Source organism: Protopterus annectens, chromosome 11.part0 (assembly GCF_019279795.1).
Source record: "Protopterus annectens isolate FY-2018-M chromosome 11.part0, PAN1.0, whole genome shotgun sequence".
NCBI lineage: Eukaryota > Metazoa > Chordata > Ceratodontiformes > Protopteridae > Protopterus > Protopterus annectens.
In genome coordinates, this window is record NC_056745.1 from 932,431,974 (window position 1) to 932,459,268 (window position 27,295).

A 27,295-nucleotide genomic window follows, 5' to 3' on the forward strand; every position below is an offset into this window, starting at 1 on the left:
ATGCAGCATCCATGGGACCAGATGACATCCCAGGCTGTGTACTACATGAACTACAAAATGAAATGACACCTCATCTAAGTGCCATGTTTAATCATAGCCTCACCTCAGGCTTCATGTCCACTGAGTGGCGCACATCTACAGTTATCCAACTCCACAAGGGGGGATCTACCTTTGATCCCAGGAACTACCGCCTCATCAGTCTGACGAGCCTGATCTGCAAGGCCATGGAACGTATTATCATGGTATTTATAAACAAAGACATTGGCAACCTTCAAACACTGGACCCCACACAGTTTGGGTTCGTGAAGGGCCGATCTTGTCTCCTGAACTTGATTGACTTCTTAGAATCAGTCTCCAGAGCCGTGGACAAGGGTAAGGTGGTCCACATAGCCAATCTGGACCTTGCCAAGGGCTTCAACACCATCCCCTACTCTGGAATCATAGATAAACTTACTAAGCCAGGCATTAATCCCTACGTCACTTGATGAGTTGCCAACTAGCTTACTGACAGAACCCAGACTGTAAAAGTAGCCAACTCGAAATCCAACTCCAGACAAGTGACAAGTGGAGTCGGCCAACACTAAGGGACTCTGGCTAACAAAGTTCACAGATGACTGCAAACTGGGAGCCATTATTGAAAAATCAAATGATATGGATATTCTACAAGAGGGCCTTACAGAAACAGATGCTTGATGCCAGAGCCATGGGCTCAAGCTCAATGCCAAGAAATGTATAGTTATCTCCTTTGGGAAAAAACATGTACCCATGAATTACCACATAGGTGGCAGTACACTAAACACCAAAAGTGTGATAAGAGACTTAGGGACACAGGTGGACAGTGGTCTCACCTTCGATAACCACATCGTCACAGTAGTCAGGAAATACTTCTATGTGGCACACCTCATCACTAAGGGCTTTTCATCCAGAAAAAGGGAGGTAATTGTCCCACTGTACTCATCCCTCATTAGACCCATAACAGAATACAATGCCCCATTTCGTATGTACCTCTCAAGACATCTGCAACAACCGGAAAGGCTGCAGAAATACCTCACTAAAAGAATCACAGGCCTAAAGCAGATGCCCTATGCTGACCATCTAAAAAACTCGACCTATACTCTGTCGCATACTGTCTACTCAGAGCCGATCTCTGTGTAACATACAAGGCCATGTCAGACCCAGAGCTGCTGGACATGCTACACTTAAAGAAATCCCAATCCCTCAGAGAAACGCACGCTGGGGATCTAAACCTTGTCATCACAATGAAAAAAACATGTTGGAAGCAGTGGCGGCTGGTGACTTCAAATTCCAGGGGGGCTGCAGGAGACAGCTGAATGGGTGGGGGGAAGGGGTGTGGTCAACTAGAAAGGAGAGGGGCTATGCTCAAAATCACAAAAACTAACTTTAATTAAATACGCTGCCCTGGGTGGCAAACCATCATTATGAAAGTCCAATCAAGACAAAAATAAGTGTAGAAGAATAAAAATATTTCAATGCATTGGCTGCATGATAGCTTACTTAATATCTAGATGGAAACAAAAGGTTGTGAGGCATGAAAAAATAAATTACTTTTTAAATACATTACTGGAATGCCAGTCAAAATCAAGTATAAGAAAAACCAGAAGCACTCAACTCAAACCACTTCTCCTTGCACTGCAGTTCTAATTATAATATATTCAGCTTTATTAAAGTACCAAGTAACATGCTGAAAGTAGAAATCTCTGTGATGCCCCCACTTGTAAAAATGTTTCTTATCCAAAAATGACCTGCTGCCTGACAACTTGTTTCATGGGGAAAACATGATCAAAGTAAAAAATGAAAAGCAAACAAGAAACAAGCTCAAGATACATTGCTTAAAGGATTACTGTACAGGTTATGGACCACACATGATTGGCATTCTATTTAGTTTACGGGTAAAGTCTGTAGAGATGACTGGAAGTCTCCAACAAGTGTAATGAGCTTTTTAAAATAATGGAATCCTGTCCTTTAATACCCAAGGCTTATACATTATCTAGTCAAGTATTCTCTGCATGGCAACAACAGAAAGGCTTTCAATGTTGGCAATTCTTTAACAGTATGCTTATTAAAGCTTACTTGCATCTTACGATCTCAGACAAGCTTACCTTATGGTCATTAAAGCATTGCTACTTAAACACAGAGCAACAGGCACTTTGAGTAATAAGCATAAATCTGAGTAATAAGCATAAATCAACAGTACAAAAATATGACAGAAACCAGACCATTCTGCAAAATCAAGGACAGATGAAAAGCCACTGTAGTACTTATGCAGTGTGTCCTCCCCATCCAAGGTAGACACAACTACTCCTTGCCTTGCTTGGACACATCCAGAGTCACTACATGGGGGAGTGGGGTGCAACAAGTATGTCGCAATTTGAAATGTCTCTGGCTGACTGTGATGGCCCTGACACATTTGTCATACCTCTCAACCTCAAGAGCAAGAAATCTGGACAAAGCCATACACAGAAGTGGGACAAAGGCCCAAAAATAAGGTCAATTTTAAGTATTGCTCTAATAAACTTAGAAAGATAATAGAATATGTCTTGCATTAGTATGAATTTTCTGAAGGGTATAAAATCTGAAGGGTATAAAATCTGAAACTCAAATGTCTGTCATTTTCTAACTTCAGTCTTTAGTGATTTGTCACTAATTTGCCAAAAAACACAATTTTATGAAAAATGGACCAAAAATGTGATGCAAAAATATAAAATAGACACACAATACAGCTGGGAACCTGTCAAAGAAGGGACAATTTAATATTAGTACTGCTACCTTAAGCAGCTGACAAAATAAAAGAATCTACATGCATTTCAAGTAATCTATAACTTTGATTATTACAGTTATTTCTTAATTGTAAACCCTCCATGTTTTCTTCCAAAATTGCTATTTTGCGGAGGGATTATTAGGGGGAAGAGCAACATTTTGAGCCAAAATCGGGGACAGTTGAGAGGTTGGCTATGCCTAATTCTATAAAGCAATTTATTTGCATGTACCTCTCAACCTGTTAATGCAGTAAATCTGAACAAGGCCAAATATATTGGGGGCACATATAAACAGTACTAAAAATTGTTCTTGTATACATTGAGACAGTTGATAGAACAGCTCTTACTTTAACATGCATTTTTCCTGAAGGTTATGAAGTCTGAAACTCAGTGTATCATCATTTAGTGACTTAATTCCTAAATGATTTGCCAGAAAACTACAAATTTTATGAAGAACAAACCAAAAATAAGAAGCAAAAATCTATTCATTCTTTGAAAATCTGGACAGTTGGGAGGTATAGTTCAGCTTGGCCTGTCTGAGTTTGCTGCCCTTCCCCCCTGACAAAATCATGGTTGAATGGAGCCTCTGCAGCCATTCCAATGAACCATTACTTGGCTATTTCACTCCATTTACCATAAACACTAATGTGCATACTGCTTTACTTCTATGATGAGTTGGACTTCATTTGAAAGTTTTATTTTGTATTTTACAGCACAAACACTAAGTCATCTGCTAAACAAAGCAATGCAGTCTCACAATGACAACTTAGCATTAAAACGTCTCTGCCCTTGAAACTCACATTCATTGAAACAGCATTGAAACCCACATTCAAAGAAAATACATTTTGCCAGTGGCAGATAAAGATTAATTTTGGGCTGTTTTCAAATCATAGGCCCCTTGCATATGAAACATACATGTGCTCTTTGATACACCTTCCTCATTGTACTAAAATTATATTCCTTGTACAATACAGTACAGTTGTTAGAGGGTGTTTTAAATTTGTTTTGAACATTTTTCCAGTAAGCAATGAAACAAAACATATGCACCCATAATGGCAAAACTGCCCAGTTGAGAACATTTATCATAAAAAAGTCTATTCATACTTCCACAGTCCACCATTATTAGTAAATATACACAATTCTACAGTCCACCATTATTAGTAAATATGCACAATTCTACTGTCCACCATTATCAGTAAATATGCACAATTCTAAAGTCCACCTTTATCAGTAAATATGCACAATTCTACAGTCCATTATCAGTAAATATGCACAATCTCTGAAGTAAAAGTCATCTAAATAATTCCACATTAACGAAATCTGCAACTAATGAAGAGGTTGCTGCTAGCAATCACCTTTATATTTCATGGTTTCATCGAAAAATAAAGTGTCTGTTGCCCCTCGGGAATAAATTGCCTATATTACATTAAAAAATGATAAGCTAGTAATAATATTGCAAGAGGAAATGGATGGCAAACTGATAACAGGCTCATAGTTAGTATCTTCACCAAGGAGAACATTCTCAGTACGGCAGCATCCACCCCTTGTGGGAGTAGAACCCACAGCCTTCTGCATCAAAAGCAAATACACAACCTGTTGTGCTATTAACAAGGCAAAACACTAAACTTCTGTTCCCCTGCAGCTCTCAGCTCCTTGTAAAATCTACTCAATACTCAACTGCATCTCAACTTCGCAGCACAAGAAAACTTGAAAAAGCCAAAATGTATTGGGGGGGGTCAAAAGCCCAAATACCAGGGACACATTAAACATTGCTTGTATAATCTTGGAAAGTTGCTAGAATAAAATGTTGTGTTACCACCATACATTTTACTGCCAAGGTCCCTGAGCAAAACAGTCAGAGTAACATACCAGTACGCCACATCAGCTGCTTTGTAAAAGAGGAAGACTGAAACTTAAATGGCTATCATTTAGTGAATTCAGTTCTCACCATAGCTGTCAACCTCTTAGTACAAAACACCTGGACAAACCCAGTAATGCGGAATACAGCCCTCAAACATATTCAGTGAATTCAGTTCTTGCCATAGCTGTCAACCTTAGCACAAAAACCTGGACGAAGCCAATAATGGGGGAATACAGTCCCAAAAATAGGGACAAATTTCAAATATTCATCTTATAAACTTAGAAAATTGCTAGAAAAAAAGGTTGTGTTACTATGTATTCTGAAGAACATGAAGTCTGAAATTCAAATGCCTGTCAATTTTACTGCTGACAGAACAAAAACAATTTTCAGCAGAGATCCAGGGATTAATACTGCAGACACATCTTTGTAAAATGACAGGGCACCAGAGCAAATCCACACAAACACATGCAGGAGATGCAGACTCCACACAGAAGGCACCCCAGCCAAGAATCAAACCAGAAAACCTATAGCTGTGAGGCAACAATACTACCACTGCACCATCAAATATGCAAGGAATTAAACATTCAGAAACCTGAAGTCTGAAATTCAAATGCCTGTCAATTTTATTTAAAATTTGTTAATCAGGACAGTCTGACTTGGAACAAAAAAAAACTATTCTCAGCAGAGGCCCAGGAAGAAATAATGCAGACATGTCTTTGTAACATGGGAGGACACAAAAGCAAACCCACACAAACACAGGGAGAAGATACAGACCCCCCCCCACAAAGAAGGCACCCCAGCCAAGAACCAAACCCACGAACCTACAGCTGTGAGGCATCAATGCTACCACTGCACCATCAAATTTCAAGCATTGCAATATTTAAAAACCACAGATATTATGAGGAATAGATCAGATCAAATATGAGGCAAAAATCTGCAATTTTTTTACAAATGGTGGTGGGTAGGGAATTCAGGTCTTTAACACCTGCATACAAGGTACAGGGTTCAAGCCTGAGGTATTCCCTACCACACCACCATGAGTCTAATCACCAGTACATCCCACCTGAGGCATTTTCACACACACACACACACACCTGGTCCTGTAGTAAATCCCTGTCCGCAAAACCACACACACACTCCTGATCCTGTAGTAAATCCCTGTCCGCAAAACCACACACACACTCCACTTACCTGGTCCTGTAGTAAATCCCTGTCCGCAAAACCACCATACATCCAGTACATAAATCCTGACAAGACTGCAGTCACCATACATCCAGTAAGTAAATCCCGTGCAAATCTGATCCTGCCCGTCTCGAACTCCAATCCAATCCAGATCCTTACCCTGCCTGTCGCGAGATCTTCCCCTGCAGCAAACTCCAATCCGATCCTTCTCCTGACTGCCGACGTTGCAGTCCCACCCCGATGCATTTCCCCAGCGAGTTCCTATGCAGTTTAAAACTGCATAGACTTGTGGGAGCGCTCCTGTCCATGATTCTCAATCAGGACTGTTGTGCGCATGCTCCATGCACTAGACTGTCTCACCAGCAGTGCGCATGCGTGAAATTTAAAATTTTTTTTCATTTTATTTTTTTATTTTATCAGTACTTTGAGGTTGAGGGGGCTGCAGTCTGGCGGTCCGATAGCATGGGCCGCCCCTGGTTGGAAGGATAGGTTCCTGACCCAGAGACTCCTAAGACTCTGCAATAGACTGCCCATACATGTCAAGCAGAGCACCTCCTTGGCCCTCTTCAAAATGAACCTTGATGATTGTATGGGAGATAGGAAATTCACCCTGGGGATCACGTCAGTCACCCTGCTAGACAGGGATCCAGGGAAGTAAATACTGTGAGAAGAAATAGCCAGAGAATTGTTATGGCTAGGCTTATAGAGGCCCTAGGGCCGATAGCCTAGTACCAACCTATGAACCTATGAACCAGTGTAGAGCGTAATATTGGTTAGGAATGAAAATGTTAATGCAGAAATCTTGACCATTCTGCACCCCTATTATTGGCCCCTCAATCTAAACACCAATGCACTAATCACTGCCTTTTGTATCAGGTCACAAAATTAATTTGGGAATTCATACCAATCTCACTTAAAGATATATCATCTTACCCCAAATTCCCTAAAATGTTAGGACTGTGGCTAATAAACTATAAGAAACAGTCTCTGTACTCCGAAGAAGCTAAAAGGTGAAACAAAAGCTGAGAGATCTCCCACCAGTGAGCCCTGTGAAGAAGGCACTGGTAATTAAATTGTGAAGGTGGCTCATATGGAAAAAATGCAGAATGTAAAGTTTGTGTTTAAGTAACCCCCTAAAAGAAGGCATTTATGGAAACAGGAGTCCTTTAAAAGAGGGCACTGTACCTTCTGTATGTAAAAATAAAATAAAATAAATTAAATTTTGATAGTTCACTGATTACTGGATGGATCTGAAGAAGCATCTGAAGCAGAAGTGTTTTGCAAATATTTTGAATTTTATTTCTATTACACTGCTAATATATTTTTTTAAAAATCATTGGTTAGTCTACTTTGCAACTATATAAAAAGAACAAAATAAGTACTCATATATTTTATATGCCGAAAAATGCACGAAGGCTGGACATTGAAAAGGAGAGGTACAGGGGATAGCAGGATGGTCCACTCAAGCCTCATATTGGAGGGTTACTGGAAATATTCAAATTAGTCGGACTTCTTTTCCAATTTTCTGCTCTACCTGGCTGCCTCAGCCCCTTCTCAAAACCTTTATAACAATGTCCAAAGTACTGTATCTGCACTAAGTATATGAAGCAAGGATGACAACTAAGCAAGGGAATAAACTGTACTCCTGAAAACTACTTCTGGTTGACTAATTCCTCTGGAAGGAGGATATTGTCTACTAGATAAGATAGCTCAGCTTGAAATTAGTTTGGTTATTTATCCTAATCTGACATTTTGTCTTCATCCTAAATGCCAGACCACTGGACAATAAGTAGAATTGTTGAGTCTGCTCACCTGGTGGATACTTGAGACTTAACCCAAATTCTGTTCTCAGCTGAAAATGTACCTCCTGAGAATGGCAAAATGCCAGTGTAATATCTCTAATCACATAACCTAATCAAGCCTTAATATCCCTCTTACTGACGCCTTCCATGTTCCCTCTGCTTTAAATCCCCATACTTAAAAGTCTAGATATACTAATGTACTGTTAAATTGTCTCACTCTCTGTTGTAAGTTATCTCAACCATCGATATAATCCTCTAATAAAATATTTATTAATTTGTTCATTACTTTATGTAATAATACAATGTATGTTTTATAAACCTGCCCACCTGTGTCTATGACTCTATAGAAATTGTATATATGTATGCTTATCTTTATTTCAATATATAATTCCATTATGTTCTCAAAATTTGTATAATTGCATGTACTTTACCTTTTGCAATAAATCTCTGTCAAACTTTAATGCTTTCCCAGACCAAGACTAAAATTAGTAATTTGTAATCAGTGCTCTACTTCAGTTAACAAGTTCAAATAAATAAATAAACACATAATTAATTAATTAATTAATTAATTAAATTAATAATGCCACTTTTATGGGCGTTGAGTTATTCCTGTAGTAAATATGACAAACTGCAGACACTTTCCAACTTGAATCAAAAGACTCTCATATGACAACACTATCCCAATGACCCAAGGAAATAAGCACTAGTGCCACAGTTAGGGTTTGATGCCCAGAAGCAGTGCAGTATTGAGGGTCAAAGCCATGAGCTGGTGATAAGCTTCATTATGTTTTTTGGAGCTGAACGTAGCTGTGACCAGGATCACAACAAACTTTGGCATTAACCTCAGAATGAGATATGTATGCATTTCAAAAAGAAAGAAAAATAAATCAGACACGGAACCCATCTGAGGGCTGAACAGGAAGTCCTTGTGATTTGAAAATCTGGTCATCTTGACAAAGGGGCAGAGTACGAATCAGGGTATAGCAATTGTGCTAGTCTGGTGAAATAAGGACTATCAAGGAAGGCTTTAAAGTGCTATGATCAGGAATATCCAAATTAGTGGGATTTGGGAAAGTCATATGAGAAGTCATCTAGTCAGTCCATTTCCAATACACCCACTTAAAACTTTCTCCAGTAAAGTTGTATGGCAGTATTTGGAAAGGATAAGCATTTAGGGTATTTAATATACATTTGGCTAAGCTATTTTCTACTTTTTGAAGTAACTGACAGTATTGACCACAACATTAACAAGTCAGGGTACTCATATTTCTAGCAGTATAATTAATAAGTTAGGACAGTTTATCTCTCCGACACAGACAGGCCATCATCTTTTCCCACTCTCCATGCCTTCTTGCACAGGTTTAGACTTTGCTCCCTCTTGCTATTTAATACAATGTCCACAGATACCATCTGTTTTGACACACACTTGCCTGCCATTTAAATTATGTTTTTGTTTCCTACTCTGATGTCACAACAAAATACTTTACATATTTTCTACAATACTGACTGGTATGTAGTTCATAAAGTAAAAGATTATTCCAATGACTTTTCTAGTTTGAGTGGTTGATATCCAATGTATATATCACAAAAGACTGCAGATGTAGCAAACCTTACTTCAGGTTTTATGTTTTACATTATTTCAGTGCCTGTAGTAATGATTGTATGGTTCCTGTCATTTAAAGCACATGGTGCTTTTGGAGACCAATGGTGCCAGAAATAAACACACTCTTTTTTATTAATTTACTGTTAACTGGAATGTACATCTTGGCCAGGCTACCATTAACAGCAGAGGCTCAGAGTAAAAAACACCAATAATCAATATATTTCTAGTATAATAGATCAAACAGCAAAAGCCTGATTGTCAGAAATACCAAAAGCTAATGTCCAAAACACAGAAAGGCAAAAAGGTATAGCATGTTTTTTGTTGGGGGGAAGCCTATTGCATCCCCACAGTGATGGGTCATAAAAGTCATATGACATTCTTAAAATGCACATATTCAGTATCTATAATTGTATAATTTAGCTTGAAAGTATTTAGAGTTCAAGTGCTTGTTATGCTAGGTAAGTATGCCTGCCTGTGTTATTAATTCACTGTGCATAATGTGCTTCTATTTTGCAAGCTAAGATAAAAGGATTAAAAAAATAAAATATGGCTGTAGGCTGTAAAAAAATACTATTTAATAGTCAAAAACCAGACCAAAAATTAAAAAAAAAAATAAATAAAAATGAATATAGCAAACTTGCATACATATAAGTGCTTCCTCAGGCTTAAAGAACAAGGATTTTTATTAGCATTTTCTAAGAAGCTCATTAAAGTTATACAGTTGTCCTTCGGTCAAGGCAAGGGAGTAGTACTGTTTTAACCATCCTAAATGAGCCTTTTCATTATTTTGTTCCCAGAACATTAAACAAAACCCATGACTCAATGGATACACCTCTAAGGTATAAAGGCCGAGCCATAACATACTTGAGTGCATGTAGTAAGTGCAACAAATTAACTGTAATAGCACTCTGGGTGCAAGAACACTATCCAGATATTATCGCTATTTCTGAATCATGGCTAAAGCAAATCAGTCTCTTCCATATTACCACATGTTAGCATTAATTCAGTCCACCACCAAACATTTCATAGTTTTTGAATCAAAAATGAAAAGGTAGGATAGGTAGAAGCATTCTGCTTCTCACGGCATGACCAGTGTCTTACTGATCTTGTAACTTGCTCCTCCAGAACAGCATTGGATCCATATTTATTTCTTGTAGCTGCCTTTTCACTTGAAGCACACTATAATGATCATTTACAACCCATTCCCTAAAACCACAGTAGCAGTCAATGACCTTCTTAGGACCATTTTAAGCCAGGTCATATTAAGAGATTTTAATTGTCATTAATACCCCCCCCCCACACACACACACACACAAAACATATAACATTCTCTTGATGTACTTTCCAACAAACTGCTATCAACAATCTCAACCAGCTAGTCTGGCCTTTTACTAATGTCCTTCATAACTTGCCCTTTCTGTATTAACCCAGTATCCATTAATGGTCATTGCATCATTTTCACCACCTTCTTTAAGTCATTTAAGCACATTCATGGAATCTTATTTTTGGCAGACTCAGGATCACCTAAGTGGGTCATACACACAAACAAAAAGACTAGCACAGCACTGAAATTTCTCCTTAATGTCCCTATACCTCTGCAGAACAAATATTTTCACTACTTTCAAGATGAACCAAGCATAACATTACCTACTGGCTAAACTGATTCGTCAGAAGGGCCATTAGTAATAAAAAGGAAGCTTGGAGAACTTTTAAAATTCTTAATTTACATTCTAGCTGGGTAAATTTTTGCAACATGAAAAATCTTTGTAAAAATATCCATCAAGCCAAAGTCACTTTTCTTATAGCACACCAAGAAGGCTGATAAGTAACTCAAAAGGGTTTTAGAAGAAGGTAAACAACATTTTAGAATGCACAGAAGCCCCACTCCTTCACAAAATAGACTGTATTTGCCAAATGATTACCAATTCTTTGTAATCTAAGAGTCAGCAGTTGCAATCTACTCCACAGCAGTAACTCCCACCAATGAAATTTATCAACTCATACTCTGTCTTAAGGATTTCATCCCTACCTTCTAATTTCAGAAGGTATGTATTCAGGAGATGAACATCCGGCTAGGAAAACAGCCTAACCTTTGTGAACTTGGTTGGGATCTGCTCATCTCAAAATCACTGTGTTTTAAGAGCATCATCAAGGGATACTTTTTGACCTGCAGAAAGTTTCTACACTAACAGCACTCGCCAAACATGGGTAACTAGTGCTTCTTTCTTCTAACCATCCCATTTCTCCTCCTCACCTTTTCAAAATTTCTTGAAAAAAATGTATTATCACAGCTTATCACTCAACTCAACTCATATTTATCTTCAACATCCAGTAGCATACGTTGGACAAGTGAAATATTTTTTCCAGTTGCCATATTTGGAAAACAAACCATATATTTCATAAAATAGGAAACGGCAAAATAAGTAGAGTATTCTTTTATTCACCTTTAAGCAATTTTTTTTATTCAGTTCAGAAATCAGAGCTCTTACTGAACCTCACATAGTGCAGAGTTTCTCCCTTTACACTTAAATGCCTGCACAACTTTCTTAGTAAACATTCCTTCCGGGTTTAGGAAACTCTCTCTCTCTCTCACTCTCTCTTTCAGACCATCAGGTCAGTTTAGCCGTTTGCTCTTTTCCTCTTTTCTCTGTTTTAATTAATGTCTGTATAATTTTATTTCTCAACATTCTAATTTATTCTACCTTGGTTATATTGTCATTTCATTCTCTGATCTCACAGCTACTAACAAAATTTCCACACCTGAAACAAATTTTATGGTTATTAGTTCATATATGGATTCCAATGGACTGATATTAAATAGAAATAAACCCCAAACAATGATTTTTTTTCACAGACTTTATTTTCTCCTAGCTACTCCTTAGAATGCATCACAAAAATAGTCAACTTTAAGGGGCCTAAGTCCCACCAGATATAAGGACTCTTTTAAGACTTTACCAAATTAAAGGCAGGATCGTCTAACTTCAGATACAAATATTATATAGAGATGTCTGAATAAATATATAGCCTACACACTGTTAGATGTGCCATGCAGCTCTCTCATACCAACTGTATAGCCAGGTAACATAGTTAGATAACTTAACTGAAAACATTTTGTTTCAGACATAAAGGACAATGCTAAATGCTGCTGCAGGCCTGCCTATGTATAACTCAGTTACACACCCCAACATTTCAGAGACATTGCCTTGCTAGTACCTTATTTCTTGTAAGGTAACACTTGAATGCATTTCCAGTCTTTGATTTAGGATAACTAATAATATAATATAAAATATTTAAGCTAAGCACATGCTATAGATAAATAAGATAAGAAAATAAAGTTTTATTTTATATAACACTGCAGATGAGGCCAACATTCATTGTTCATTGCTAATATAAAATCATTAAAGCATTTCCAATTAATAGAGGGCTCAGGTACACAAGTAAATAAAACTGTAGGCCTCTTTGAATGAAAAGAGTTAAGGATAGATGATTATCTTTACAATTATGGGTCCTCTACAAGTGTGCTCTTAACATTGGTTTGATTGATAGCAGCAGTAATAATAAACAAATAATTCTAATTTTAATTGTAATCTTGGTGCATTACTATCTAATATTTCCAACATAGTCAAGGCTTGAAAAATCTGTGCATGGTATATACAATGTTTTCATTTCAGGTCTGAATACATTATCTGGGATGAGAGGCATCCCCATTTTACCCATTTTTGGTACTCTTAATCCCATATTTAACATAAGTAAAAAACATAAGGTTATTAAATATAGGTAACTGCGGAAATCATAACATTTAACTCTCCAGAACTAGTATGGCTAACATTCTGAAATAACTGGCAGCAACCGCAATGGCTTAAATATATTTTTTAAAAAATCTATCAAACTGCCTGCACCCTGTCAGAATCGTAACCTGTAGGCATCATTTTGTAGGAAATACACATCTGAAATGAGCGTAGCACAGGTGTATGTGACATAGAACATTGAAACCACTAATTTCACAGATCAGCAGGCATAACCAAATACTATTTTAAAATGGCTGCTTTATGTCTGACTACAATCTATGTCTGCAGCCCACATTAAATAAATAAATGAATAAATACATGCTACTAAGGGTATTAATACAACCTTGCAGAGAACACAAGGAAATAATACTACCCATTAATATCCTATATGCAAATATTTTCTAGTAGCATGTGGAATGCGCTGACTTTGCTCCAATATTGTGCGAAAGCTAAAATGGTTGAGCACTTCTGTTGCACAAGACCTGACCTTAATAATTGCTAAAATGGTTAATGGGAAGGATATATGTTACAGTGTTTGGGGTGCACATGGACAACATTTTTAGCAGCATAAACAAGACATTTTACTTACCCTCCTGAGGAATGATATGAAGTGTAACGCTGAGGCCTGCATCCTTAATCAATTTCACAATATCTGCATGGGGCATACTAATAATGGATTGGTTATTCACAGCTAAGATCCTGTCACCCACTTTCAGTTTTCCACATCGATCTGCAGGGCTTCCTTCAATAATCCGTCCAATTTTATGGGGTACAGCTAGCAGTTGGTGAAAAAAAGATAAAGGAACTAGAGTTAGCAATAACATGGATAGTGTTACCCCTGTGATAAGATCATGTTAAACTATCTGCTAGTGTTTTATCTTTATGAATCAATTGTAAAAGCAATTCATTTTAAGAAATTAAGCAAGGTTTAATTCATGTACCAGATATATTTTAATTACCCACCAAAGTACAAAATTATTTACAAAGGATGCATAATCCTAGTAGAAGTACACACATCAGAGATGAATTAGTGACAGTTATCCCATGGAGATTGAAACATTTGGCAGTCCTCCTTGTTGATATCACTCTACTCTGACAGACAGTGATATTTACATAGCTGCAGGCAGGTTGTAGGCACAGGCAAAAGTATCAGAACCTGAATATGGAAGATCACCAAGAAAACTGTTGTTTACATGGTGAAAAGGAATAACACATCCAATCTAGCACCCTAGAACAGTAATGCACCCAGTTCTACAGCCAGTACTGACAAACTTATAATAAAGGAAGACTGCAAAAGAAGTCTGCTGCATTTGTCAGTGTATATCAGTTGCTGAAATTTTGGTATGAGAATATGCTCATGTTTCCATATTCCTCATGATACATTCCATTAGTAAGATGCAACTGAAAATGTTATGTTTTAGCATTCAAAGAATTCATCAGATGTGTAATAAGATGCCTGCATTGCTTGCATCATACTTAATTATCTGCTTATGCTGGGTATACTATGATGTCAAACAAGAAATAGTACTAAATCAGCCTAATGTGCTATACCCAGTCAACAGCAATACCTGGATGTGCAAAATAAATAAATAAGTAAAAAATATAATGAGGTACAATGTAAAGTGCAAATTACAGATTATGCAAATGTATTATTAATCAGAAGAGCTGGTTTTCTTAATATACTAAGTAAAACTGTGAAGCAGAAACAGGAAATATGACATTAAAAACAGCAGCATAGAACAACAGAAGAATGGTTCATGGGAGACATCCTGAACGATCAGTTCTGCTCAGTTTTCACAACTGAAGGTTAAGTTTGGCAGCTGAACTTTAAGCCTGGCACTTGGAACAGAGGGTTAGGGCTGTGTGAGCTGAAATGTCTATTGTACAACGCTTGATTTCCCTGAGCCCTCGTTTATTTACTGTATGACTTTGAGCAAGTTCTTAACAAGATATTGTTCCCTGGTTGCCCCTGAAAAGGGACTGTGTCCAGTGGATCTACCTATCCAATATACAAGACACAAACTTGGAACCAGAACAAAAACCTTCCGAATGCTGCTACCTAGTTAACAAATGGTATTATTATTAAGGCAAAACAGAATACAATAAACAACACTCTACAAAGGCAAAACTCATGATAGTATGCGAAAAATGTTACAGTGGAGAAAGTTTTTTGTGTGGGCTTTGGAAAAAACAAATACTCCTGTACTGTAATAAATCTGCTCAGCAAGTCACTGGAAATAGGATAGGAAGTATTAATGGGTGGTCTCCTGCTTCTTGGAAGTAGCAGTATCAAGAAATATAGTGAATTCATAATAAACACACTATAACTAAAGTTGGGGTACTTTTTTAAAATCACTTCTCTGGTCCACTGGTCAGGTATTCCCACCATGCTTTTGTGAAACCAGGCATGTCAAACACTAAATGATTTGGTTAGGTGGCAGGACTAGTAGCCAGCATACATATTTAATGGAGGGATAGCAGGACATTACTGACTAACATTTCTTAAAAGAACCAAGCATGCAATCACATTAATGTCAGGTAATGGGGTTCATATTCTACTCTACTAATCCCTTCCCCCACTGATGTTTCACTGACAGCATCTTTCCTTGGCCATCTACAAGGGCAGTGCAGAAACTCTGGTAAGTTCCACCCCTAGAGAGACAGATTTTATGGCCAGCTATTCTCCCATCCCATCATTCCTTTGGAACCTGAGAATCACTTCTTCTTCTTTCAGCTTTTCCTGGTTAGGGGTCGCCACAAGCGGATCACCTGTCAGCTCATGATCGGCAGTGGAGTTTTAAGGTGTCGAGTTGCCAGCCCGGCACCTAACCTTCCACTGAAGGCACACACATGCACACACTCATGCCTAGGGTCAATTTAGAGTGTCCAATCCACCTACAGCATGTCTTTGGGATGTGGGAGGAAACCGGAGCACCCAGAGGAAACCCATGCGACCAAAGGGAATACATGCAGACTCTGCACTTAAGGCACCCCAGCCGAGAATCGAACCGGAGAACCTCTTGCTGTGAGGTTGAACTTTAATCACTGGCAGTATACATGCAAGGAAAATTTTATGCTATTGATTAAACAATTTGTGATGGGAACATGTAGTCCTTTAATTTTATTAGTTTAAAAGACCTGCAGGTCACTCCAAATTATTCTGAGACTGCGTTACAGGCAATTAGATCAGAGCATGTCAGTTTTGTTATGCATACAAATATTATGCATTTCACAAGGTCTATAAGTAAACTAGCTGTTTATAACAAGTCATCATATGGTAAACCTGGTGCATAAATCACTGGCACAGATAAACTCTGTGCAGCTAAATAGATCACAGCATATATCAGAATTTAGTATTTGTCATTCTTATAAGCATTACACAGCTCAGCATAACCATTAGCAAAGTATTTATTTCAAGCAAGCTATAAGGTAGCGTATATGGTACATAGATCATTGGCACAGGAAAACTTAAGGAATGTGGCAAAGGGAACTCAGTAAGGTGTGAAGGCAGGTAAGTTACATATCATAAGGTTTAGACTTCAAAGTATTATGTTTTTCAATAGATATTCAGGTATTTAGCAGAGTATCACTTTACTGTCGACCATTTTGTCAAAAGTGCTGAAGTTGCTGTACGGTTGTGTGAGTTCAGAGTGGGATATATACTACTTGCATGGAGAGTTGTAGGATCTTGCCACTGTATAACAGAAATCTCTACTTTTAGCCCATTTTAATTGGCCCTTTTGATGAATAATCCAGTGATGAATGGTATGCAAAAAAACATTATATTTTTTATACATTCGTATGCAGCAGTGAAGAGGGGACTGATAAATATTCAGCCATAAATGGCACCAGATACTGAAATGACATATCTTTGCAAGTAGAGACTGAAAGATTATGCAAACATCTGAATAAATTAAGTAAGGTTCAGTTAGTGTGCTAGCTATATTTCAACCCCCCAAAAGTACCAAATTATATATCTAAGATGCATCAACTTAGTGCAACACACACACACATCAGAGATGAATTAAAAAAAAAAAACACTATGAATATCAACTGATTAAACCAACTGTCTAAAATTCAAATGTCTAAAGCATAACATGACAAAAAGTACTTTCACTTGAAAAGCTTCATCAGATCTGCCCCAAGTAACATTCTGCTTGACATGAGACTATGTAATGTGATTTATGGCTTACTATGGCGGAGCCGCTAAGGCACCTGGAAACGCATGGGTAATTTAAAGATTACCTGCAAGGAGGGAGGGGGATGAGATATATACAGCCACTGAAGCAGAGTGCCAAGCTGTTAGAATGAGATGTAATCATTTACCCAAGGGGGTAACATGTGTGAGCAATGCCATGAAAGCAAATGGAGGGACTTGTTTCATTAGACAAAATACAGTCACATAATTGCAGCTAGTGCTGTTATCTATAAGTGGCTAACAGTGCCTGGGTCATTTGCTCAGTACATAGAATTATGAGCAATGTAAGGGAACTCTTAACATACTAACCAGAAAAGGTGGTAGGGCTGTGGGCTCTTGTCCTAAGGATTCTTGTTTGTAGATGTATGTTTGATGCCATGAAAGTATATAAGATAAAAACATTAACCAACAGTAGGTAGTGCTGCTATCTATAAGTGGCCATCAGTGTCAAGGCCATGTGGTTAGTAAATAGAAACCAGGAGTGCCATAAGGGATTCTATAAAGAAACTCTTACAATAATACTCAGGTGATGTGGGTGGCTGTGAGTTGAAATTTCTCCTGATCCCTTGTTATGTCAGTAATGGGGATAGGGATGAAGGAGGCCACTCCCCTTGTAATAGTACATAGTACAACTGTGATGGATGTCATTCATAAGTAGTAGTAAACTAACACACAATCATTATAGTCACTCACTGTGGGTTTTGAACACCTACCTGTGCAACCACAGAAGCTAAATGATATTGTGAGGATTGAACACACCACAGGAGAAGTCTTATTACAGTTGTGAGATATAAGTGTATTTGAAGACATTATACCATCTTGTTGCTGTAAGGCATATGTCTGCATGCAATTTGATTAATGAGTGGTGTGATCTGTCTCATTGTCACATAATATTGCATGGTGCTACATTTAACCAAACATAAATGATGCAAATGAAATTGTCACTGTGATGGTAGAATCTCAACCATGCCAATGGCTTCAAACCCAGGGATTACTAAGAAAACAACATATAGAACATTGTCGCAATGCTTTATGCCAGAGAAAAAGGCTTACTACTAATATTACAAATGGTAACTTTTATCAAATGGCATCATTATTGTTAAAGTACTTGTCTGTGCAAAATGAACAGAAATTCCTGTAAAAGGAATCTCCAGCTATACATGTACATAGCAGATGGGTGCGTAACAACATTGTTCCCTACATGTACATTCACAGTGAGGTCACACAATGAAGTGTGAGGAGTAATTGCTGGATTAGAACTGGCTACTTAGCTAACTAAGGTCACAAGCTAAAGAACATTACATGAATCACAACATATTGTTATTAATACTTGAGAAAAGCTTCCAACAAAAAGACATGCATAGTAAAAGTTTGTGTCGATAGTTATTTTGAACCTCTCATTAAAATTATATGTAAACTGGATTTGAACTCTGTGTTATCTGTTTTTGTTTTCTAAACTCAGTGCAATTACACATTGTGCAACAGAGAGAGGTAGTTGACAGGTGCATTTTCTTTACTTAGTACTATTCAGGGTGTTAGATGACATGGCCATGCAAGATCTCACTCCTACAATAGCACTACTTCCACTGCTGTGTCATTGGTTGAGGTGTCCACACCTGAATGTGGTAGACCATGCAGTCATGATCCTGGATGTCGTTGTGATGACAGCTCATCCAGCAGACACTGTTCCCATTCAGGTAGCACCCTGACTTCTAGCCAGGGCCATGGAACTAGCATTGCAAATCCTGGCAGACATAGCTCTTATGGTCAGGGGAGAATATGGTGAACTGACTACACTACCATGTACTGCTCACACCTGTCTAGGATGTAGGAACATAGTGCTAGTCAGGTGCTTTGATTGTGTTCATGCAGAATCACACACACTAAAGATCACCTTGCCTGTAGAGCCTCATATATGCGCATTTTATCTAAACAATTACTATGGAATGATAGAAATCTGTTGTTACTAGCCCTGAAAATTGTATACTTGCTGAAATACTTGTTTCTTACTCAAACACACACTCACTTCTTTGGTGTTAGGCTTGGCTTCCTGTAACCCCCCCCACCCCCTTGCAAGTGATGATGACTCAGCCCTGCCCTTTAGATATCTATTTCTAACTTTGGTTGCCTATCTTTGATGCACAGACTGCATAGCTAATACTTGTTTAGTAAGGTGCTTGCTTTCATCACATATTTATTTGTTCTTGTTCAGTTGTAAATTATTTATTATGTACTCGTTGAATGTTATTGTATTGGTTCTATTATTCTTACTAATATTCAGTGTTACTAGTTAGGAATTGGTACTTACTCTTAAACTTGTGCAAAGGATAGATAACATTTATCTGCTCTCTCTCTTGGGTTATCTACATGGGTCAAATGTCATGTGATGCACAATACTGAACAAAATCATAGACATATATTGGATAATTTACTCATGATTTACTGCTAACATTACTGCAGAGTTTAGACATATTTCAACTTATTGACAAATAAGTATCTGCATATGAAAGTAATCATTAAAAAAATGTTTACACATTCAACAATTACCTTGGATAATACTGCAGCTACAAGATGTGTCCTTGGGTGGTGACCCTATGTGATGCTGCCAAAATATAGCCCTTATATGATTAAGCAATGGTTGAGGACTTTGCCAGGTATCAGTTTTAATATCTGCATGTGCTTTGGTTCTTAGTTTTTCAGGTAGTAATTGTGTGTACTATCCTTTGCCTCTTAGCCAGAGCCATGGTGTACTGTGTACACCTATGTTTGCCAGCACCATATCAAGCTGGTGGGTCTTCCTTAGATACCTCATCTGTATCTGCTGAAGCTGCTGGCCCTGCCTGTGGTCCAGGGCCTTGTTGGTCTTGAGGAAGCTGTTTCAAGAATTATATTGTGCAACATGGCATAGACTGTAAGTATTTTGGCAGAAGTGTCTGGGTTGTACTGCAGGGCACCTCCTGATATGTCTAGACAACAGAAACTTGATTTGCACAAACCAAATACATGTTCTATTTATATTCCTAATTTGAACACAGGCATTGTTTTATCCCTGCTCACTGGGGTTGTGGGGGTTTCTCATGAGTGTCATGAGCAAAGGTTCAAATGAATAACTTGCATCCCCTACTAGATGTCCTTGTGGAAAGTCACCCCTATAAACCTTATGTACAGATCACAGGCATGCTATAAGTTTGAATTGTGGAGACTGCCAGGATTTCTTGCACACACATTGTACATTATCCTTTGGGCATTACAGGTAACCTGACAGTTAATTGAGTTGTATCCTTTTCTGTTGATGTATTCCTTTCCTGTTCACTGGGTGGACTTTTATTTCTGTGTGTGTGTGTGTGTGTGTGTGTGTGTGTGTGTGTGTGTGTGCGCGCGCGCGTGTGTGTGTGTGTGTGTGTGTGTGTGTGTGTGTGTGTGTGTATGTATGTATGTGTGTGTGTGGGGCCACATGAAAGTGTGCTGTGGCATAAAACTGTTGCATGATTATTGCTTTCTCCTCTGAGGTGTGTGGGAACCAGATATGATCTCTGGAATGTTGAAGCATTACATTTAGAAAATGATGCAAGATTTTAGAAGCTGAGAAGTGTGACATCCCTACTATATCTCCCATAGTTATCTGAAAAGACCCTGTAACTAGTACTGTATTACTACACATACCTTTATTTCCAATGGGATGGGTTTTCCATGACTTCCTTGGGGTCTCAGAGGTTGCATGGACTGTACCTCAGTCCACCCTATATCACTCTATAATTTCCATGTTACACAGTCCACAATATGTTAAATGAGGTCTGATCACCCTTCTCATTCTGAGCCAAGATCTAGCAGTCACAGTAGCACCTTCACTTAACGCCTGTTGCAAATACAAATTGATGATGGGAGCAGCAGCCCCTAACAATTTTTTATGTGCCTTCGTGGCTGCATTCCACAGATTTTTGGATTTCAGGGCAAAAGGGAGCACTTAGTGTACACAGTCAACTTAACACATTCCAAAATAACTCTAGTACTGTTGGATTGGTTATTTAGCATATAATTCAGCTGCTTATACTTGTATTAGCATATTGTGCTGTTTAATCCTGTTTTGAGGCTGTACATGAAGTGCTCAGCTGTGTAATGAATACCAAACAGCACACTACTGTGTGCGTGACAGGCACATGATAGCAGCACTAAGTTCAGGCATTCATGAATCTGGCTGATTTTTGTTTGTTTTTAATATATAAATGAAATTTCTGTAGGTTCAGACTCTCTTATCAAATCCTCATCCCCCTTCCACTCACTGACATCATGCCACATAAAAGACACTGAAGTCATCACACCTGGTTATAAACGTTATTAGATTAGACAGACTAAATAAAAAAGGGGGTGGAGTAGACATTATATTCAAAGACACCCTTAAGGTCATTCAACTAAGCTGCACTCCCCCTTATCTGCCTAGCCCAGAAATCCTAACTGCCAGACTGGACATCAAAGCAAACAAATCAGTATTCATCATAGCCACTAATCTCCCTCCCTGTAATAACCTACCCACTATAGAAAGTCTGCTAGCCTAGGCATCTAGCAATTTTAACCAAGAAACTATAATTTTTGGTGACTTCAACCTTGTCTGGCACTCATGTTCATCCAATACCCCCACCAAATTTCTGAATTTATTTAACTTCACCCAAACCATAACCTGCCCAACCCGCATAGACAAGCACACCAAAAAACAGTCAACTTTAGACTGGATTTTAACAAACAAGCCTGATTTTGGTTACTTGGCAGGGTGTCTCCATGATTCCCTCAGTGACCATAACCCAACCTTCCTATACAGAAAACGAGTTCATACCCTACGCAACATCACCTACAAATACATCCATAGCAAGAAAAAATTGCACCCTCCTTTATTCAATCACCTGCTGCAACAATGTAACTGGGCTCCACTCAAAAACCTCCAACTAGATATGGCAGTACAATATTTCAACAATAACTTCTTTAATATACATAATTATCTTGTTCCCATCAGGAGGGTTAGATCAAAAACCAACCCCCTGCCCTGGCTAACAGCAGATACCAAGTTATTAATAAAACACAGAGACAAAGCATGTGCCGCCTACCACACTACCACAGATAATTCTACCCTCACTAACTATCAGCAGCTTAGAAATCTAGCTAAAAAACAAATCAGGAAAGACCAACAAGACTACTTCCTGTCCTGTCAACAGTTACACCAAAACAAACCCGAAAAATTCTGGCAAAGCATAAACTGACTTCTCAACCCTGGCCACTCCTCAACAACAGCCCCTACCTCCTGAAACAACTCTGACCCAATTTCTACACAATTCAACTCCCACTTTATTAATACCATTACCTGTCTGCTAAGAGACCATCCCAGCAAACCTCCTACTCTCCCCTCTCCAACTGTAAATCATCCCACCCCTTTCATGTTTTCTCCCATCCAAACTAGCTACATAAAATCATTCCTAACCAAGTTAAAACCCTGCTGTGTCGCTGCTGACCTATTTCCAAATGAATTCCTAAAAACAGCAGCTCCCTCTATAGCCGACCCCATATCAATCCTGATCACAATCCATATCTGAACAATACATCCCAACTCTCTGGAAAATATCCCCTATCATTCCCCTCCACAAAGGTGGGACATCCAAAGAACGTACAAACTATTGGCCCATAGCCATCCTCTCACCCCTTGCAAAAATACTAGAAAAATGCATCCACAATCAAGTCCTCCACCACCTTCTAACCCACAACCTATTAAGCAGCTCCCAGGATGCTTTAGACCCAAAGATAGTGCCATCACTGCCTATTATCTCTCACCAACTCCATTCATCACCTACTAAATGAAAGACAACTTGTCTTCTCTGTCTTCCTTGATATGTCCAAAGCTTTTGACACCGTCTCCCACCAGCTACTACTAAACAACCTTTCTTCCTTTGGTCTAGAGCCCGCATCCCTGAACTGGTTCAATAGCTATATTCCCTATCATCAGCAAGCTACCACATGGGAAAACAATATTTCTCCCCTTCTATCCATCTCTGTAAGCATACCCCAAGGCTCCATACTTGGACCACTTTTCTTTGGCAAATTTACAAATGACCTCAGCTCCTCAACGAGTCATGCCACCATTGTCCAATATGCTGATGACTCCACACTTATATGCTCAGCCTCCACTCCCCAAGAACTCCAGGTAAAAATACAGTCTTCCTTCCAAGACATAGAAAAGCATCTAGCCAAACATCAACTTATTATAAACCCAAACAAAACCAAGATAATAGTCTTCACCAATAAGAAATCAACTCCTTACCAACCTCCACTCTCAATCCTCTCCTCCAGTGGAACCAAGTTACTTCCCTCTAACCAAACTAAGCTTCTAGGTGTAACAATTGATGCACATCTAAAATTTGATAAACATATTTCATTGACAATCAAAAAACTGCATACCAAACTATGCACCTCTATAGAGCAAAACCATTCCTAACAAACAGCACCAGGCTGGCACTGCCCGGTCTCACCTGCTCTCAACTCTCCTCTATGACTCTCACATTTTCACTAATCTGCATAAGACTGACCTCAATAATATAGAAGCTTGTTACAACAGAATAGCAAAATTTGCCACCAGTCAACTATATAGGACTCACCATTGCACAGCCCTCTCTCAGCTAAACTGGCTTGAACTTCCTAACCTTTTATCCCTCAATCAACTGACCTTAGCCCATAAAATTATCCACCAACCCAATAACCTCCTGCACTGGCTAACCTAGTACAACCAAACTGTAATCCAAGACCCCTCAAATCATCAGAAAAACTAATACTAAATGTCACCCGCTCCCACAACCTTTGTGGAGACTCCCTCTACTCTTACAAAATTACCAAACTATGGAACACACTTCCTCAGCCAATCACAAAAAACCTAAACAACCATGAGTTCAAAAAACTCCTAAAAGAGCACCTAGCAAATCACTGGCTTTGCCCCTGTCATAATCCAGGTTAATATCCATGAAATTTCAATAGAAGTAGGAAACTAGTACAGAAAAGAGTAAAATCCCAAGAAGGAAAGACATCCCTGATCAGTATCAGCAAGAAACTACGATACCTCATAAAATCATCCAAGGCTAGCTTTGAAAGAAAAATTGCCAAGGACTCCAAAGATAACCACAAAGCATTCTTTAGCTATGTCAAGAACCTAAGTGGAAACTCTCAGATCTGCTCTGAGTTACTGCAGAATGGCACAAAATACACTGAACCAACTGATATTGCCAACATTCTGGCAGACAGGTTTAGTGCAAACTTCACCCCCTTCTCACCCCCTAAAGGGCCCATAACCATACCAGAAGAATGCAGAGCCCCAGCAATCACTGACACACAGGTTAAAACAGCCCTATCCAAAGTCAAAAACACAGCTTCAATGGGATCGGACGGTGTCCCAGGCTGTATCTTACACGCACTCCAAAATGAACTAACCCCTCACCTAAACATACTGTTCAAACTCAGCCTTTCTACAGGCTACATACCCATAGAGTGGTGCACAGCAACAGTTATCCCACTCCACAAAAGTGGAGACACAACGGACTCCAGGAACTATCACCCTATAAGCCTGACTATCCTGGTCTGCAAGGCTATGGAGCGTATCATCATGGAACTCATTTACAGAGACATTGGGAACCTACCCAGTTTGGCTTTGTTAAGGGTAGATCATGCCTCCTAAACCTGGTGGATGTCTTTGAGACAGTTACCAAGGCTTTAGATGAGGGAAAGGAGGTCCACACAGCCTACCTAGACCTCGCAAAAGCTTTCAACATCATTCCCCATTCTGGTATTATAGACAAGCTCCCCAGCCTGAACATAAACCCCTACATCATGACATGGGTTGCCAATTGGCTCATGGATAGAACCCACATGGTAAGAGTTGCAGGCTCTAGACCCAACTGTAAACCGGTTACAAGTGGCATCCCCCAGGGCTCAGTCCTGGGACCCCTCCTGTTTGGTATATACTTCTCAGAGGTACAGGCAAGCACAGGAGGAGTATGGCTGAATAAGTTCACAGACGACTGCAAACTGGGGGCCATAACTGACTCTCTGGCTGATACAGACATCCTCCAGAAGGGTCTCACTGAGACAGATACCTGATGTCAAAATCATGGCCTCAAGCTAAATGCCAAAAAGTGCATAGTTATCCCCTTTGGAAAAAACAAAGTACCCGCAAACTACCACATACGTGATAGTCCCCTAAATACGGAATATGTAATAAGGGATCTGGGGAACCAAGTAGATAGTAATCTCTCCTTTGATAATCATATTACCAAGGTGGTTAGAAAATCATTCTATGTGGCCCATGTAATCACAAAAGGGTTCACATCTAGAACAAAAGAGGTTATTGTGCCCCTCTACTTATCACTCATCAGACCCATCATAGAGTACAACACCCCATTTGGGATGTACCTTACAAGACACCTGCAACAGCTGGAAAGACCACAGAAGTACCTCACCAAGAGGATTACTGGCCTCACAGAGATGCCCTATGCAGCCCGACTGAAGAAACTCCAGCTGTACTTGGTTGCATACCGCCTACTCAGAGGTGATCTTTAACTGACAGACAAGGCCATGTCCAACCCAAAATTGATGGACATGCTGCACCTAAAAAAAAAAACAAATTCCCGAGATCCACATGCTCTAGGGATGTAAACCTCACCATAACAATAAATAGGACTTGCTGGAGGGATAGATTCCTGTCCCAGAGACTCCCCATGCTTTGGAACAGGATTCCAATCTACATTAGGCAAAGCCCCTCACTAACACTCTTTAAGAGAAACCTTGACGAGTGGATGGGAAACAGATAATTTACCCCTGGGATCACTGCAGTGGCTCTGCTGGACAGAGGCACAGGGAACTAATAGCTCTGCTGGACAGAGGCACAGGAAACTAATCTAAGGGGGCAGCGAAAGCCAACACATTCTGGCTAGGCTTACATATGCCCTTGGGCAGATAGCCTAGTACTTACCTATGAACCTATATCCTCCAAGAATCCCATGACTGTACCCCCCCCCTTTTATGCTGCCTCTTATGTTGTGTTAACACATCCAATAATGACAGCACTCTACTGCCTTGTAAGGAGCAGTTCTCTCTCAAAACTTTTCTCAACGATTATGCTCTGCTAACCCTCATGTAATCCCTGTATTTATCTCAACAAACAAATCTCTATAATCAATGCTTTTTTTTTTTTTTTTTTTTTTTCAAGCTTTCAGATTTAACTGTAGCAGTATTGTACAATTGTAATAAATTGTAGATGGTTGCAGCCATGTGTGTCCAAAGGAGAACTATGGTATTCAACGGGCATTTGCATATCATCTTTAATACGTTAAATAATGTATTATGTTATTTTGTTACACTGTGAAAATGTATCATAAAGTCATTTTGTTTCTTTGTTTATGTTGTAACAAATAACGTTGCACCAATGATTGATTTATTATGCTTTCTGTTTGAATACATTCTTTGTTTGTTTATATACCCTAGAAAGAACTACTGGAAGCTTTTTCCCCCTGAGCCTCTGTTGAAAAGGGATTCTAATGCCCAGATTGACTTTCCTGGTAAACAAATACAAATAATCAATTAAGTAAATAAATAATTGAAACGACTAAAGGATTATGTTACAAATCAGTAAACATCCCTGGATTAATATATATATATTTCTAAAATTACAAGCAAATTGTGTAAGTGCCATAAAAGCATGTCGTTTTCCAGGCTTAAAAACATAACTGCTATTTTGTAAGAGAAATGATGAGAAAAAGGATTAGATTATAGGCAAATGCAACCACAAATGACTGACTATGTTTATTCTCTTTCTTTATACAGTTTATTCTTATACTGTTTCAAGAAGGACCTAACATCCTGGGAGTAGAGAAGAGTCACAAAACGGGATATTAATATAATAACATTGACAGGCAAAGAATTAATTTCTACAACATACATTTATCCTTAGGTTCAAGAGAACTTTTTGTTTTAAACGTCACTGGCCAGACATTTGTGTTCTTCATTTCTTTTTTATTTTTCAGCTGTTCTTAAAGAGTCTGTGAGGGCCTCTACAGCGATT

General features: G+C 38.7%; 1 protein-coding gene across 6 annotated transcripts in view; it reads right to left on the reverse strand.

The window, feature by feature from the left end:
* MAGI2 (membrane associated guanylate kinase, WW and PDZ domain containing 2) overlaps positions 1-27,295 on the reverse strand; it is a 2,888,931-nt gene that overhangs the window by 390,685 nt on the left and 2,470,951 nt on the right. For all 6 annotated transcript variants that reach the window (XM_044088324.1, XM_044088323.1, XM_044088325.1 and 3 more), the window contains one exon: positions 13,603-13,788. In XM_044088324.1, coding sequence (XP_043944259.1) covers positions 13,603-13,788 — 186 coding nt within the window. The remainder of the gene's footprint in view (positions 1-13,602; positions 13,789-27,295) is intronic.